Source organism: Anneissia japonica, unplaced genomic scaffold (assembly GCF_011630105.1).
Source record: "Anneissia japonica isolate Jap-2015-1 unplaced genomic scaffold, ASM1163010v1 scaffold287834_len5846547_cov211, whole genome shotgun sequence".
In the NCBI taxonomy this organism is placed as follows: domain Eukaryota; kingdom Metazoa; phylum Echinodermata; class Crinoidea; order Comatulida; family Comatulidae; genus Anneissia; species Anneissia japonica.
This window is the reverse complement of record NW_022704992.1, coordinates 3,157,102-3,174,598: the sequence shown is the minus strand read 5'-3', so window position 1 is coordinate 3,174,598 and position 17,497 is coordinate 3,157,102. Positions and strand designations below refer to the sequence as shown.

Genomic DNA, 17,497 nt, shown 5'->3' with positions numbered 1-17,497 from the left:
TTATTGTAGTAAAATTAATCATGATTTTTGTTTATTTCAAGGCTAAGAATTTACAACACAGAGAGAAGATAAAGAAAGCAAACAAAGAGGGAATCGTTATAGAAGGCCAACCTGGAACAAAAACACTCCCAACGCAATTCATTGAAGAATCTCTTATCATTAGTGACCTGTTTGACCTCAATGAATATTCAGCAGTTGAGCTTCTTTTAGCAGGTAACTTTAACTTTGAACTGTGGGTACTGCCTATAATCCAGGATGAAAGTTATTCATGACTAATAATAACTCCACTCCTGCAGACTGCCTAAGGCTTTGTTTAGGTCACCCCCGAGGTCACCACAGTACTATAGTTTCATTCTACGACTCACAAGTGTATGTCTGTTAGATGAAAAAAATATACTGGAAAATTGCTTTAATTAGTTTGGCCCTCATCTTTCCACAGGAGAACAACAGCAGCCCCACTATCCTGGAATACCACGAGGACTGGTAGCCGTCCTCCTGTATTATGATGGCCGTAGAAGTATCGTGAATGCCCTCCACCTACTCATACAATCTCGCAAAGGAAGAACATGGACCCTGGAGTTAGATGAAGAGATGATGCTGCTCACAACTAAATTCACAAATGACCTACTGAAGGATGGATTAGTTGACAAGATCTTACGCCTGCTTCTTGAATTTCTACCGGAAAAAGAGATTGAGAAACTGGCAAAGCAAAGAGCTATTGGGAGTTTCAAGCATCGTCATCAGGTAATGACTAATTAATAATAATAACTGATAATTATAAGTCATTCTTATACTTTCTAATACTTATTTTGCAAAAAAAGTTCTATTCTAATATGCGAGGTCTTGCCACAAAATGAGTCTCATGGTTAGAAATTCAAAAATTGAGTATTATATTTGGGTAGATCACATTATAAGCTTTCATTTGGTCTTTGAATGGCTTCCCTACTATAAGTAAATCCAGAGATGTGAGCATTTAAATTTAATGTGTATAAGAACGTTTTGAGAAAATCAGCCTCAAAGATAAACTAACCTGTACAAATAATATGACTAGAATTACAGAATATGTGCAGAGAACACTGTTTTGGTAAGAAAATTCACGTACAAAATATACAATCATAAAATATAAGTATCAAGTTATTAAAAAACATTAAAATCAAAATTTTGTAAAAATGTTGACTTTGGCCTGTTTTGGTGAATATCTCAATATGATTTCACCAACGATGCGTCTCATTTCGTGGTGAGACCTCACATATATTCTTGCTATGTTGTTTTGTATGAGTTCTCTTCTGTTTTGAAATTGCCCAATCAATAGTTTGCTTTTAAGGACACCTTTAAATATTGTTAAATTGAATGAATGATTGATTTTACCCATCAGGTGAGACTTTTTATACCTTGTTTAGCGAACCCGCCGACTGTAAATATTGATGATTTCGCAAAAAAAATAAAAAATTTTATTTTCGCCACGAAAAAGTGGAAATGAAAGAAAAAAATTATAAGTTTTTCTTTATTGTTATTGCGCCCTCTGCTGCCTTGAAATCTCCAAAGATAAGATATGTATATTTCTTCTTAATTATATAAATTTGAAGCATTTAACCATCCTATTTTACATTCACCAATAAAATTTTATTTTTAATTTCTCCTCCGTCTGGACGATTTTGGCAAAACTATTTGCTAAGTAAGAAAACCAAATTTAATTTTTATTTTTATTCTGCCCTCCCCTGATAATCTTTAAAAAAATGAGTATGCAAAACAAGGAATAAAACAAGTCTCGCCTCAGGTTTCAGACCCTTTCACTGACCGTTTGGTTGCTGTACCAACTGAACTGGAGCCAAACTCAGCTTAGATTCTTCATTTTTTTAAAGTATTGCATAATACATAATTCATAGTTATTGCATATTAATTTGAATTTGGAGTTTCAGATAAAAAGACAAAGTAATAAGCAAAATAAAAAGAACAAAGGTGTTATTGGAAATGAATTTCCAAAATATCTGTCCAATTTTGTTACATTTTGTTCCATCTATCATTTGCTGTTATAGGTGATGGAACTGCTGAAGGAGATTCGATGTTCACTTTCAGAATGCCTATTTTCTCTTGCCTGCCAGACACCCCTTGACAAGGCAAACACAATGGCACTGATGGACTACCTGAAGAAAAATGCAGCTCTGACCGCTGATGGCACTGTAGATGATGAAACTCTAACATTGTTAATTTCCTTTATGTACTGCGCACATGTAGGTGTCTTGGAAACTGATGCAGAGAGTCGAAATGGTAAGAAATTGGTGTTACACTACAGTGCAGTCATTGGGGATACAACATGGTTAATTTCTTTAATAATTATGGATTTCCAAACTCTGGCCATGTCCCACACACTGTACCTGTGTTTTTGAAACCAAGTGTTAATCAAAGTGAAATATTATCATTTAAAATATTTTTTTAGATTGCTATATATGTTGTTTTGTAGATATAATTAAGTCATTACCATGTCTAGCAGATAAAAGTTACATCTTAGAGATCCAAGAAAGTTTAATATCAGATGATGTCTGGGCTGTTCCTGCTGTCAAGTCTACATTACAGTTTGTTTGGGCAGTGATGCTCAGAAATATTGCCCAACAGTCTGATACGCAAGGTAAGCAAATGCTGGCCTCTAACATGCCTCTTAACAAAGTATAAACTGTATAGTTTTTTTACACAGAATAATAACCTTTTCTTATATCCACACGCAATATAAACATGGTCTAGCCAGAGCTCAATATGTTGTTTAGCAGTACCATTATCAGATGTTTCTTGATTTTGATATGCGTTGTTGCGACAGGATTAGTGATGCCCAATGCTGCAAGCGTGGATGCTTTTATATATTATGCTACAAATTTTTGTTATTAAACTGCAGTATAATAGTATATTAAGGCACATCTATTGGTTTAAGATGTGTATTCATAAGTATGACTATTAACCGAAAGGCTATTTGATTGCCAGACATTCTGCTGAGTCATTTCTCTTTTCTTTTCAACTAAGTATCTTGCTGACAGTGCTAAGTTGTCGATAGACACTTTGACAGTGAAAAATCTTAATAAAAATTTTATTTGGCTAATAGTCATTTCACAATGTGAGGGTTGGTTAAATGCCTGTCAACAAAACATCCTTGTTTGCAGTCTCAGTTGGTATGTTGATAGGTATTTCCATGTGTTTTTTACAGACTTACAGGAACTTATTGAGGCAGATGAGATGCTGATGGACATGGCACTGGAAGGAAATGCATTCAAGTTTCTTCTAGATACCATCACCAAAAAGGAGCACTTCCATGATAGTGTAAGTACAGTATATATAACAGTCTAACTGTTTGTGACAGTTTAAAGCTCTATTCACACTATTAAATTGCATTTGACACATTTGTGTGATGTGCCCCCATGTAGGCATGATGATGTCATATTTCACCCAAATATGGGCATATCACATTTTTTTGTCACATTTGCACACATAAAGATTTTGCTGTTTTAAGTTATATAAGCTATTAACTGTTTATGTTTATAAATTCAATAATATTGTTATTAATTTTTTTTAGGAATTTCAAGTGAGGCGCTTTCATGCCCTTATTACAGATTTCATTGTCCAGATGCCACTAAAGGTAAGATAGGAACTGAGATAAAAGTATGTAAACCATGTATGTATTATGATAGTGTAAGTATGTTAAACAATGAATACTGCAAGAAATATATTGGCCTACACCTGTATAGTGCATACTATAATCAACTTACTTGCATAAATATATAAAGCTCTGTTATACTGTGTGATGTGCCCCATGATGATGTCATATTACACCCAAATATGGACATACCACATTTTTTTGTCACATACAATTTGTGTGGACGGAACTAAATGTTTGAATCAGATTCTACATCCAGCCCTCCCTCAGTGCTTAGTTCATATTATAAGAGTGTTAGTAACCTTGAATGCCCCTATTATTATTTGCTGTTTTGTTCAGATAAAAGAGCTTCGTAACCGTGGAGATGAAGCTGCACGCATTCTGCTTGCTCATGCACAAGAAGGAGTAGAACCACCAGTAAACCTTCCAAGGCACTTTGAATATTTCATGAGATTGGTAAATTGAAATTGAGTTTAATTATCTCTCATTGGATTATTACTAGTTTGTAATTAAGATCTTTAAGTATCTTCCTCATATTTCTTCCTCTTATAACAAAAACCCAATATAAATTTGATAGACATTGGTCATGAGGGAAAATTAGTTCCTATAGACAAATTCAAATTAGAACATGGTGGGTGATAACATTGGTAAAACTCTAAATAATAAGAATGGATTTTAAGGATGGAAAAGTGGGTTAATAAGGGTGGGTGGATGGCCATGAAATTAGCTTTAGACTGGGTGAAAAACTTCAAGGCTGGTGACCCCACCCAAATCCGCCCTACATAGCTACGTCCCTGAATAGTTAGGTAAGACATTTATACAAATAGTGAAGTTTGAGTGGGGTAGTTCCAAATCTGAACTTGTATGATTTTTTTTATTTGATACATACTATCTTCATAGATTTCAGCCTTGTACCGAACTGACCCCCTAAGTTTGGAACTGGCAGCTGAGTTTTGGTGTCCGTCTGAACATACATTAAGCCCTTCTAGGAGTAGCTACCTAGCACAATTCAGACATAGACCATCAAACAGGCAGGTAAGGACAAGAATCATGTTTTTTATGTGTTGGTTTAATCATGTTTTTTATGTGTTGGTTTAATAGGTCAACATGTGTTTGTTTTGTTCATCTTCAGAAGGGCATGTATTCTAATGATACATTATTAAAAATATTTGAAAACCAAAGTTGTTTGATAGGTTTAATTGTATATAATAGCATGTATAATGTAATATATTTGCATGTAAAATACTATATATGATAATATATAATACTATATAATGATTAAAGTAAACCCCTGAAAATCTTTTGTCTTGCATATTGACATCTTCCAGTAATGATTGTTGTGTTTTATACAATATAGGTGAGTTTGTTCAAGTTCATACGCATGGCAGGGGATCTGCTACCGCCCTCGCTCTATGTGCCTTACATCGCAATGCTGACAGGCTTGGCTACTGGGCCCATATGTGCTCACCATTGCTTTAACCTCCTTAAGGTCAATGGAGCCGCTGGAGGTAAGAGACAGTTTTAAAAATATTTCATATTGTTTTTCTCTAATGGAAATGTAAATGTTCATTTTTCATTATCGTCGTCATTTTCATCATCTGATTTTATCATATTTATTATATCTTTATAATTGTTATATTAGTATACATCAATATTAGTATTAAAATGATGGACACAAAGGGAATACAAATTGGTACTAGAAACTAGAGTTGTTGTGTCTAGCATGTGCTTGCCTGAAATAAGGCCCCAAAAGTATTTTTGTTGCCCAACCCTGACACATAATCTAAAAAATCTAGGCGCAAGTTTTTTTTTTAATGCAAAATGTTATTTTTTGTACCAAGGTGGAAGTGTGACATCAGTATCATGGGATCACTTCTTTCAATCATTGAGTCGTTACTATGCCAACCTCCGTCAAGAAGCCGGGGCAAGCAATGTCGGAGGTCAAACCTATCGTCATATATCTGGAAGAGGTATTACCCCTCAGGAACTTGAGGGACTGGTCACTGTGCTTAAATTAGTTCAAACTGTTGCTGAATGGGTAAGCATTGTGGGTTAATCTCATCTATTTTGTGGAAAATATACCTAGCTAAACTAAATTGATAGAATATGATGGCTTTGTACCTGCCATCTAACTTTAGCTACAGTAAATAAAAAAATTGATTTTTATTGCAATTTTATATCAGGAATGCATGGATTTTAGTTATAGGTTGATTAATTGAAACAACTACCTGATAATGCTGATTTGTTTCTTGTTGTTAGGATGAAGAAGCACGTATTGGGCTGTGTGAGAACCGATCCTGGTTGCCAATCGTTCTGTTGCTTGGTATTGTAACTTGCAGTGTACCACCGCTACTGAAGGCAGAGTGTTTAAAGGCACTGGCAAACTTTGCTAAGACACCAGAACTAGCTGCAAACCTTTGGCAGGCGCTTGAAAACTCTCAGGTACCAGTAGTTTGATTTTAGTTGGTGCTAATGGTAGTGGTGGTAGTGAGGGTAATCGTAATGGTGTTAAAGAATAGTAATTGTAGTATGGTGATGAGGTTGATAATGGTAGTGGTGGTAGTGATGGTAATCTTAGCAGCAGTGGTGTTGATGGTGATGAAAATGTGGTTATGTTAGTGATGGTAAAGGTAACAGTAGTGGTGGTGATGGTGATGGTAACAGTGGTTATGGTGATGGTAACAGTGGTTGTGGTGAGGTTAACAGTAATAATAGTGATGAATGCAGTGATGGGGAGAGTAGTGTTGTGATGATGGTAATAGTATTAGTATTAGTGATGGTATTGGTAAGAGTAGTGGTAGTGATGGTGAAGGTGATGTGAAATTTTCCATTCTATCCTGCTGTTCTTTATGAATATTTTCTTTATTTAACCAATGTTTTAGATTTTACCAACTTTAGACAGGGATTCAGCAACAGGTTCTGGCATTCCCTTGGATTTGGAAATAGTTGAGTCACGGAATGAAGAGTTTCCCCTGACCATAGGCTTCCTGGAATTCATGTCGTGTCTTGTTGACATACCGATCCCAGATACCCTCGGCTCCGGTCTGCGAGCACCAGGATTTGATCCTTATTTAGAATTTTTGCGTGACCAGGTGTTTTTAAAGTTCCACACTCGTGCTTATCGGGATACCAAAGAAAAGGTGACAGTCATGTTTACTATTGGTCTTGTTTGAAATTTTTGGCATGGATTATTTTGTAAAATGTTTTGCGTAGTGTATCCCAGTGTACTGGTCATTGTCAAGGTAACTATGATGATGACAACGATTATTTTGATAAAGAATAAGATGATAATGGTGGTGGTGATTATTATTATTGTGATGATAGATATTATGATAATGATAGTAATGATGATTATTCTTTTTAATATTCCAGTGGGAAGTAGCTTCCAAATCTCTGAAGATCTTTCATAAATTGCTCCGAGATCATGATCCCAGCATTGAGGATTTCATGGACCAAGTACTCGATATTCAGGGAGGTGGGAAAACAGTCGCCAACAAGCCTGCAGGTCATCATCTCCTCTTGCACCTGCTTAATGATAGTCACCTTCTTAAACTGGTGAGTAGTAAAATCCCCATTTTTTGGGATACTGTATCTGTATTAGTAGTAGTAATATTACTCGCTCTTGTTAGGAGTTATTATTAAGGTTATTTTGTAAAGGTTTTTATTTTACAAGTCACAAAATTCAAATAAATGGATGTATCAGGATGGTGATGATATGATGTTTACTATGATGCGTCATCATCATCATAATGATCATGACACTGAATATGATCAGATGATGATCATCATCATAATATTTATGCTAAGAATAATAATCCTGATTCTTATGAAGTGTATTCTATTTGATTAATTAATTATATGCTGATTTGATGTCAATGAGATATTGTTCTACTTAATTTCCGTGATGAAGTTATTCTTATCTCATCAACAGCAGTCCATCCACTGGCACACAGCTACTCCATGTCACTTACTGCGTGTTGTGACTAATTAAAATTGTATGTCCTTTTCAGATGTTGTTTATAATCCATGAAGCACGTAGGCTGCTTGATCAATATAAACCATTTCCGGGGAAGGAACATTTAGAGTCTGCTGCCCTCTATTGCCTAAAGATGATTGACATTGCTTTAGAGAAACAAGAAAAGTTCTTTGACCTAGTCAGAAGTCAAAGTTTAGGGGTCATGGTGACCCCCATGGACCAGTTGCTGATGTCAATTAACCCCAAAACAGGCAAAGCAGATCATTTGGTGAACATAGCAAAGTAAGGAAATATATTCAGTCATTTATTTCTCATTTGCATAATAGTGTTAAGCCGGCCACCCATTGCGCCCGATGGTCGTCGGCTGACATGATTCTACGGAGAACGCAACGCCACTACATGCGCACAGTGAATCTTTTTTTTATGACGATCTGTCCGGACTGCGCCCGACAACTAGCAAACAGCATTACATCGTCTAACGCTCACATGGAATAGAGTTGAATTGTCGGCCAACTGTCTTACGACCGTCGTATGATGCAGTAAGTGCCCGGCTTCTACGGGAACCTTATGTAATACTCCACCAAGGAGCTGAGTATGTGTTCCACCTGTATGATTGGTCCAGTGAATATGAAGCATTTGGGCATTAGCTCTAGGATATTATGTTAAATGCTTAATTCCTTAATTCTGTCTTTTAGGTTCGTGTCCCATGCCACTACTCACCCAGAGCATGCATTGGTTTCTGTCAGAGTATTGTTAAACGTTGTCAAGACATCAAACATCCAATCGCAGATCGTTGGTTTTTTTACTGTTGATGAGGTAAATAGACATACAGCTCTCTTTATTTTATCTGATTGCCCTTCTTGTTTAGTATAACTCCTCCATTTTACTTGCAAGTTATTTTCGTTCTGTCAAAGATAGTGTTCAATCGAAGTAATCATCAATGATATTTTTGTTTGCAGGCTGTCTCCAAAGAACTCATAATCGGTTTTGTAGATTGTCTTGAAACTGAAGATCACGAAGAGGAAGAGGGGGAAATACCACAGAATTTCCAAGATATCGAAAGCATGGATGTGACGAACATTCGCAACGCAACACGTCTTTTCATCATGCAGCTTCTGCTCTTCTCTTTAGGCCAACCGGCTCCAAATTTAGCACATCTACTTCTGGGATTTGATATACAAAAACCAATTAGTAAGAGTAACCTCCAAGACCCAGGTGTGTTAGGCTCGCCACGTACCTGTCTTCACGCTATTTTATGCATCCTGGAGAGGGGCATTGGGAAAGGTTCCAGACTAACCTCCATTCACACGATGCCAAAGCTAGCTGATCTGTGCTATGAGATGGTGTACCAAATATGTTCCAACCGCGAGACGTGTATCCCAATCATGCGCTATCTCGGCATGACCCATAACTTTTTTTACCGTCATCTAAGGCACATCCCATTCGTAAATGGAATTGGACGTAAGCAATATTAATACGCATACTTTTAATAATTTAAATATGGCTGATGATTTATTGAAAGATAAGAGTAAATAACTAATTGATTGATTGATTGATTGAATATGATTTTAAACAGATAATATAATATTTTGATTCCTTTTTTTGTAAATTATAGTTTTATTTGGATTTTTTTCGATCATTTTCCTTTTAACCCTGACTTACCAAAGTCCATGTCATTTACCGAAAACTTTTCTTTTTAAAATAATTTTTCACTCAGAAAATACAAGTGAGAAGTTGCTACTTAACCAACAAGCATGGCTACTCAAGTCTGTTGCCGTGGAAATACGTCTGACATCGGTCAATAGGCAAAGGTCCAACACGCAAAGGCTCCTCAAATTGCTGTTAGAAGATGTGCCGTCTCCTGTGGTAGACCGAGGTAAATGGCTGCTTGTCTACATATTAGGGTTAATGCTGTGTTTTTTATGTCTATTTTGTGATTACATACACTGTATATGGATGATATGTGCGGGGTAGTTTACTCAGGATGCCAATGGCTGACTGTTCCATTTATTTTCGAGGGATGTTCCTACTTTATAGAGAATTACCAACAGTTGCTTTATGCAAATATATTTGTGTACAGTAATTTGTGACTTTTAATTAAACTATTTTGATTTTTGGTAATTTTTGTCTCAATTTATACATTTTTATTAATGTTTATAAATTGTAAAATTCAACCACTTTATTTGATATTTGCTGAATGATGACCGATTGGTTGAATGATTGATAAGTTTGCAGCAACTCACTATCAGAATAGAATTCAGATAAATGTTGTCTTCTTTGACTTTTTATCATGTCCACGGTTATAGATGATAATGATGAAGATGGATATGGCGAAACCAACCAATCAATTCTGGAGACAACTGTAGGTCAACAGGTTGGGCCTAGTATTACAGGTATTATAAACATTGGTCTTGCACATTAATAACAGTGTTATTATGTATACATCCATTGTTTTTGTTGCTGTGTTGATTAAAGAAACAGGATATAACTTATATTTACATAAGCATAATGGAAAAAACAGGAACTATCAAGCAGAAGGAAAATGTAACTGCTGATGAAACACTTTTCACTCAAAATGTATTATGTCGATTTTTTGGATTTCAATAGTTTTGTAATCACTACATTATATTCCCAGGTATGCAAATTCGTCGAAAAATCCTGCAGGTTCTAGACAGCATTGACCTGACCCAGGACTACCCTGGGACCGTTCAGCTAGACTTACTTGATCCCACTGTCACGGAACAATTGATTAAATCATGTGAACAGCAGACGGACCGTGGGATGACTGTTTGTAACATACATGCCTTGCATCGAGAATTAATGGGCAGGTTGAATGCCCAACAAGGCCCTGCTGTCATAGGAAATCGACCACGTATCTTACAGGTTAGATGGTTTTATCACATTCGCAAATGCCCTCTAGAGCTGGGCACTCACTGCGTCGTACGTCTGCTGATTGTCGGTGGCTCTCTCACGCATGTGTTGTGCCGTTGCGTTCCTCATAGAATCGTGTCGGGCGTCGTGAGTGACCGTCTTAATGTTATCATCTTGGTGGAATTTACTTATGATTCAAGACCACTCACAACAATGAAATATCAAACGTGTAAAAGTCTAAAAGATTTTAATGGAAGATACAGTCATTTTCAATTGTCTGATGTTTTGTTTATTTTATTTAATAAGTTTGTAATTTTTTTTATGTGTAGTCTTTTGAATATGTACTGTATATTCAGAAAAATTAATTTTTAATGTAAGCTAGTGCATGACATGATCAATTTAATTAATTGGAACGAATCTAAAAAATCCTTTATGTACATTAGTTCTTTACACGTTTTTATTTTAAACCTGTGCATTTTTTTTTTATATTTATGATTGCCAGGAAATCCAAGCAATTTTGAAAAACGTAGTAGAATGCAATCTAACAAAGGAGATGGCAGCGGCTAAACGCCACTCTCTTGATGCTTGGCGGCACGTGGTGGAAACTCTGTTTGTTTCATGTTCTCAAGATTTACTCCCTCTAGAGTTACGAGAAACCATACTGCTCGAGTTGATTCAAGAACTGCTGACAAAGGTACTGTTCCAACTCTAAAAACTCATAGATAAACACTCTCAGGAGAGTTGGGCAAGTTAAGGACCACGTTTGTATCAGTCTGTATCCGTTTGATGTTGTGGTTAAGTCGGGTAGTTTGCGCCAAACTATGGCTACCGCGGGTCCCTGGGGACCGAGCCCAAATTTTCCAGTGTGTAGGCATACATAAACGAGGATAAAACAAAATAAAGAATTATTACTATTATTATTATTATTATTATTATTATTATTATTATTATTATTATTATTATTATTATTATTGTTATTATTATTACTGTAACAATAAGAGTATAAGTCCTTCCCATGATAAAGTCACGTAAAAGTGGAAAGCATTGCCTCATCTTTGATGATCCAAAGGTATTAGGAATGGTCGAGAGTAAATAACGACATCCCACGAGGTAGTCTGGCAAACATTTTACAGATATTATAGTTATCTTTATCTTTTTAGGTTGCTGATGATGCTACAGTGCCAGAGCTTACCGCTCCTGTATCAGGCATTCTAGTTTCTCTAATGACAAACTTGCACCAGTGTGCCGTAATAGGTCAGTCCAAGTCCATCCCAGAGCAGCTCTCTACACAGTACGTTCATATGCTGGATGGATCAGTAGTGCATGGCAGTGGGTCAACATTTGGCAGCTCTGGCGTAATGACCTCCACCGTGCTGTCAGAGATTCTCCGCAAACTTCTCACATTTTTAGTCCAATCAAGTAAGAATTAAGTATACATTTGTTGTTTGACATAACAGCTAATGAATATTATTAAGTTGGTAAAGTTAATACCTTTTTAATTTTTTTCCATTTCTGTTCTGTCAATCATACAGCTACTGGCCAGCTGCGTGTACGTAGCAATCTCTACGGAGCTTTAATGAATTTTCTGCAGATGCCACAGAAGGTTCAGGAGATTCCAACACTGAAAGGCCGGAATGTGCTGGATTCGCGCATGTTGACAGAATACGAGAAGATGACAGCTGCAAGCCTGGCAGTAATCTCGGAGTTCGGCGACAGCTTCATGGACTTGGTGTGCAGAGATGCTTGTGATGGACATGATGTTGGCAGGGTAAAGTCTACTATTACTGCTACTATTATTACTAATGCCATTGTTATGATGACTACTACTACCCCACTCTTGATGACCATGCTTACTTTCCACTGTTATTTATTTGAATTATAAATATGTTACTTTCTCTCTTATGGTAATGTCATCCCTCCACCTTTTTTTTCATCATTTTTATCAATTATTACTAAATGTTGTTCATTTTTTCCCCCCTCAATAGATGCTAGCATTGTCATTAATAGACTCTATCCTAGCCACTGACAAGCAACATCGATGGCTTCACTTCCTAAACTCTAAGGGATATCTAAGACATTTAATACAGGGTCTGGTACAAGAAGACCAGGCATTGCAGAATATGTTAAAGCCTACTCCAGAACCACTCCGTGCACTATACATTTATGAATCAAAAATGGTAAGCAATTTTCCCATCACTATTTTCATCCTCACAGTCATAAGCATCATCATCCTCATAATCATCATCAATTGACTTCAATGTTGGTTATCAGCATTCTCATTATCCTCATCCAATAATAGAATATGATTTCATTAACTTGCAATATTTTTTGTAGTCCCTCTTAACACGTCTTGGTGAAACACCAATTGGTGCGGAGGCTCTCCTACAACAAGGGATCATGGGAAGACTATCTGAGTGTCAATTTCTTGAACTTCGACCTGAGAGGGATATATCAAGGTTTGTCATCAATATTACTATTTTGCAAAGTATTTGCAGTTTGAAAAAAATAAGTAGATATTATTTTGGAATATCTAATTATTAGATATGTACATCAATGATTATGAAGTTTAAGTTTATATACTTTTTTGTTTTATTCTGTTATGTAACATTGATAAGTTATTATTTTTGTGCTAAGCATGAGCAATGTAATTTCATAGTAATCTTACAATAATTTATAATAATGCTAATTGACCTCAGTAGTTAATGTGCACTTTGACCTCATACCGTTGTCATAGCGCCACTAAACATTGCATTCTTGATATTGGCGCTATACAAATCCTTGTTGATTTATTTATTGATTGACTTTTGAGAATACTAATAATTTTATTGTATCTTAATTTATGTACATTGTTCCATCCTGTATTTGTTGAGTGTACAGTTAAACTTGCCTAAGTCGACTTTCCTAACTTGAGTAATTTCTAAGTCGATCTTATTTTACATGACAAATTGTTGTGTTTTCCATTAATTCAAGATCTGTAAGTCAAATTTTATCTAAGTCAAACAATTTTTCAATGTCATACTTACATTTAAATGGTGAAATAAATTAAATAAATTATTGTGACTTGTGACCAACAGGAGGGGAGAGGGTGGAGATGCCCTCCAGGTGGATGCATTCATACCCACCGTGTTGCACCGGTACAGACAGCTGCTGTTCCCTGTTCTAAGGCTTTGTGTTGCTATTATGACCTCTCTTGGGGGTCAACATAAGGAGGCAGCCAATCAGGTAAGACCAAGGTATTCAGACAATTGTTATAACAAAAAAAATCCCTTTGTGATAGCATATTGGTAAGGCACTGAGCTTTATACCAAAAGGATAAGGTTGAAGCTTGAGATTAATCACTTGTTTGTGTCCTGGTTTTCATGGAGTTAGGAAATTGGACAATTTCAAGTACATTACATAACATATATTAAATTCAAGATAACTGACACTGACCAAGTCAGACATGAGTAAACATGCACCATATGTATCTATTATGAATGAGTCTTAAATTTTAGATGATTTGGTGGGAGTTTTTTTTATATATGTATCTGATTTCTATTTTCTTTATTTTATTTAGATCTTACGTTTTGTGTTCTCTCACTCTGAATTGTTCACTGCGATTCTTCGTGACTATCCATCTCGTCTAACAGTCGAAGCTTTTCAAGAGTTGTCTCTAACTACCGCTGTAATCTGCAGAACCGCAGCAGATGGTAAGATTTAGATCAATTTATTCAAATTTGATCTAAATGGGTGAGTTTATAAAAACATGGGGTGTTAAAAATTTTGAACTTTTTTCTTCCTGTTCCATTGCAGTTGATTACTATGGTGGCTCGCCGTATGATGAGATTGGCAAATCACAGCTAGTGATTCAAGGTCACTTGAGCAGAATCCAGCGTCAGATCTTAGCATTGGTGCCACGATACTGCATCCACGATCATTGGAATAAACAACTGAAAATGGCAAGTCAAAATGAAATCAAAGAAGAGGACAAGGAGAAGATACGACTTGCACTACTAGAAATAAACTCCAACATCATTGCCTATTGCAGGTCAGAGGTCACCAGTGCTGGTATGTTATTTATCATCAATTATATTTTTTCATTAGGATTGGAGCTATAGCTTTAATGTTAAGATATTTGCCTTTTAATTCTAGTGTCCTGGGTTCATTTCTTGTCTAGAAACAAGATTCTATTCACAACTAAAAATAAATCCATCATAATGGAATCTAGTTAGATATACTGTGTATTTTATTATTATTGTATCTTATTGGGCTGATAGACGAGGAAGGATTTATTATTCAGGCTCTTTCAGACAATTTTCTCAAAGGTGGATTTTTGCATCTAGTTTCACTTGTTTTTTGTGATGTGTTGCTTATTCAGAAGATGCACTCACTAAGCCTCACAACAAAAGTTTATGTAGAGCATTATGTGTTTACATTTAGGTGTGACTGGCAGCTCTTGCACTGTGCTGTTTACTCCAAGTTTATCTGAAGCATTGGCCAGGGATTACCACCAAGTAACTGGTAAGTAGGGTTCCTATTATATAATTAAATGCATAGTAGGCTGATGTTTCAACACAAAATGAGCCATCTACACCTTGTTTATTTTATTATTGTATCAGTATTTCTAATTTAAATGCAGGATTTACGATGTTTACTAGTAAAAAATTCAATAGAATTTCCAGAAAAGACACTGATATATTTTCTGTTTTTAAAGATATCCCAATGGCATCTTTGAGTGCTACTAAACCACCAAGTCTTGGGATTATTGTGCGGCATCTCCGTCAGGTTGCCAACACCTTCCTGCCATCATTAGACGCCCACCAACAGATGGTCCACAAGCTGTCCAACATCACAGAATTATCCTCCGAGGAACTGAAAGAGGTCGCTAAACATCACTTTTTTTCAAATCATTGTTTTTTCATTTGTATTACATCGATCATTTTTTAGGTCTCATTAAGATGTTTAGGGAGTAGTGTTGAACTAAAATCAGGCATTTTTTCAGGATTTTAACCCTACAGTATGTTGTTAGCAGGATACAATCTATTTTCATGAATTTGTGACATGGTGCCTTTAACATGTCAGACATAAGTAGATTTAGCTCTTATGTCTACCTTGAAAGAAAAGCCTGTATACACTAATTTTGTCCAACTGATGAATTCGTCCAGGCTATGTGTAAATGCTTGCGTGACGTAATAAGAGATTTAATTAGTAATTCTGAAAATAAAATTAATTTTACGTTATTTTTAAATTAGATCATTAAACCAGTCATCACTGATGGAATTGAGAAACTGTCGGCAAGTTATCGGCAACAAGTAGCCAGTCGAAAACTTGCCCAGGTGATTCGGTTGAAAGCCCAGGAGCTGGCCCTCAAATACTGTATCCTTTGGACTTGGCAACAAGAATGATTAGTTGGAGATAAATGATTAATCATTTTCTTTGTAAACTACAAGTAAAAAGAAATATTGTTGATCTCCAATAACTGTGTGTGTAATTGATTGACTGGCAAACTGATTGATTGACTGGCTGGCTGATTGACTGAATTTTTTTCTTATACGTTGTGATGATAAAGGTTTTATTTGTTTTGTCTTTGACTTTTTACTAAGATATTTTGGAGAATTGCCTATTTTTGATCTGGCGCCACCTAGAGTTTTACCTAATCCACTGTCAGCCAGCCGACTCAAATCACTCTCTGCTGCCACCACTGATGACACAGAGCCACCAAGCACGAGATCTTGCTGGTAAGTTGAATATCTTATTTATACTAAAATAAGGATGCTTACACACCCACATACATACTTTTCTAATTTACTTTCTTGTGATTTGTTTTAGATCCTTTTAATATTGATGGAAGTGGGACTGAAGGAAGAAGCTTATCATCAACCATTAATCAAACTAACAACATCTCCAAAGGAGACATTGAACAAGTAAGTTTATTTATACTATTCTTAATCTTGTAGTTATGATACAATTAATGGGGTTAAATATGTGTTGATTGAGAGTCAGGAAGTGTTCCCTCTCGTTAATAGGGGTTTGGCTGTAGTGTTAAAAGATATATTTTGCCTTAATTAGAAGAGTCTGTTCTTAATAGGGTGTACCCTGAATAGGGTGTCCCAAATGAGGGGGATTCTACTGTAGTATCATAATTCTTTATTAACCAATTATAGTTTAAAAATTATATATTTTGGTAATAGGTTTGTGTATGTTGATAATGATGATTTAATATATTCTAAAATCAAATTTGTGTTTACGATTTTCTTCAGCTGAAAGAAGAAGCAGTTAATTGTCTTACTGAGTCTCTTCTCCAAAAATTTCGAGACGTGGAAGCGCAATACGGAAAAACTGTTTCACGTTACAGCTTTGTGTCTGTCCTAGCCCGTCGCATTCACCGACTTCTTACGATTGGCATCCAAACTGAACTACCTATACGCTAAGCTATTTTGAAAGGTTAATCCTTATATGCGAATGCATAATTGGTCGGTCATTTCAATTGCCCGGTAATGACCTGATATTAGCTTAGTGTCATCATCCAAGACATGTGCAAGATTACAGCAGTTTTTCTCATTATGAATCATGCATACAACCAAACTATAGAACTGCAAGATGTCCGAATCTCGGGGTTTCATTGAAAGGTAATCCTATCTCGAATAGTACTACAGTACCACAAACTCTATTTGTATTCAAATTGGGCGCCCCCTACCTCATGGTAGTACTTTCCTTTTGTTTCATTGTGTGCATGAAAAATCAGGGCACTCGGATTTAATGCAGTTTACACTCGTGATAAGACTAATTAATTTATTTTAATGTCCATTCCTAACATATGTTGACATCGTTCACATGTGAAATATTATTAATAATTTTCATGCAATGTTCGGAAGTGTTGTGGCTTGCTAAAAAAATATTATGTTTGTATGATAATACTACTGCTCCACATTTATACTTTTCTTGAACTTTTCAAGTGCATAAATAAAAGACAATTGTATTGAATGACAATCTTTTGTAAGAACAGTTGCAATAAATGTTGCTACAGTGAA

The 17,497-nt window shown here is 35.8% G+C and overlaps 1 protein-coding gene across 2 annotated transcripts in view; it reads left to right on the top strand.

The window, feature by feature from the left end:
* Positions 1-17,497, top strand: part of LOC117105112 (nuclear pore complex protein Nup205-like) — an 18,924-nt gene extending 1,427 nt beyond the window's left edge. Inside the window, exons 4-36 of one of the 2 annotated variants that reach the window (XM_033246158.1) lie at positions 42-213; positions 440-744; positions 2,037-2,268; positions 2,462-2,626; positions 3,194-3,306; positions 3,560-3,622; positions 3,980-4,096; positions 4,541-4,675; positions 4,998-5,148; positions 5,482-5,678; positions 5,900-6,082; positions 6,523-6,780; positions 7,013-7,195; positions 7,651-7,898; positions 8,312-8,432; positions 8,576-9,077; positions 9,334-9,492; positions 9,923-10,009; positions 10,252-10,499; positions 10,990-11,181; positions 11,648-11,906; positions 12,020-12,255; positions 12,473-12,664; positions 12,822-12,943; positions 13,562-13,709; positions 14,044-14,176; positions 14,280-14,534; positions 14,907-14,987; positions 15,181-15,347; positions 15,719-15,842; positions 16,070-16,204; positions 16,296-16,390; positions 16,727-17,497. In XM_033246158.1, the coding sequence (XP_033102049.1) occupies positions 42-213; positions 440-744; positions 2,037-2,268; positions 2,462-2,626; positions 3,194-3,306; positions 3,560-3,622; positions 3,980-4,096; positions 4,541-4,675; positions 4,998-5,148; positions 5,482-5,678; positions 5,900-6,082; positions 6,523-6,780; positions 7,013-7,195; positions 7,651-7,898; positions 8,312-8,432; positions 8,576-9,077; positions 9,334-9,492; positions 9,923-10,009; positions 10,252-10,499; positions 10,990-11,181; positions 11,648-11,906; positions 12,020-12,255; positions 12,473-12,664; positions 12,822-12,943; positions 13,562-13,709; positions 14,044-14,176; positions 14,280-14,534; positions 14,907-14,987; positions 15,181-15,347; positions 15,719-15,842; positions 16,070-16,204; positions 16,296-16,390; positions 16,727-16,897 (5,949 nt within the window). In that variant the 3' untranslated portion in view covers positions 16,898-17,497. The remainder of the gene's footprint in view (positions 1-41; positions 214-439; positions 745-2,036; positions 2,269-2,461; positions 2,627-3,193; positions 3,307-3,559; positions 3,623-3,979; positions 4,097-4,540; positions 4,676-4,997; positions 5,149-5,481; positions 5,679-5,899; positions 6,083-6,522; positions 6,781-7,012; positions 7,196-7,650; positions 7,899-8,311; positions 8,433-8,575; positions 9,078-9,333; positions 9,493-9,922; positions 10,010-10,251; positions 10,500-10,989; positions 11,182-11,647; positions 11,907-12,019; positions 12,256-12,472; positions 12,665-12,821; positions 12,944-13,561; positions 13,710-14,043; positions 14,177-14,279; positions 14,535-14,906; positions 14,988-15,180; positions 15,348-15,718; positions 15,843-16,069; positions 16,205-16,295; positions 16,391-16,726) is intronic. The other variant, XM_033246159.1, reaches the window with a different exon arrangement.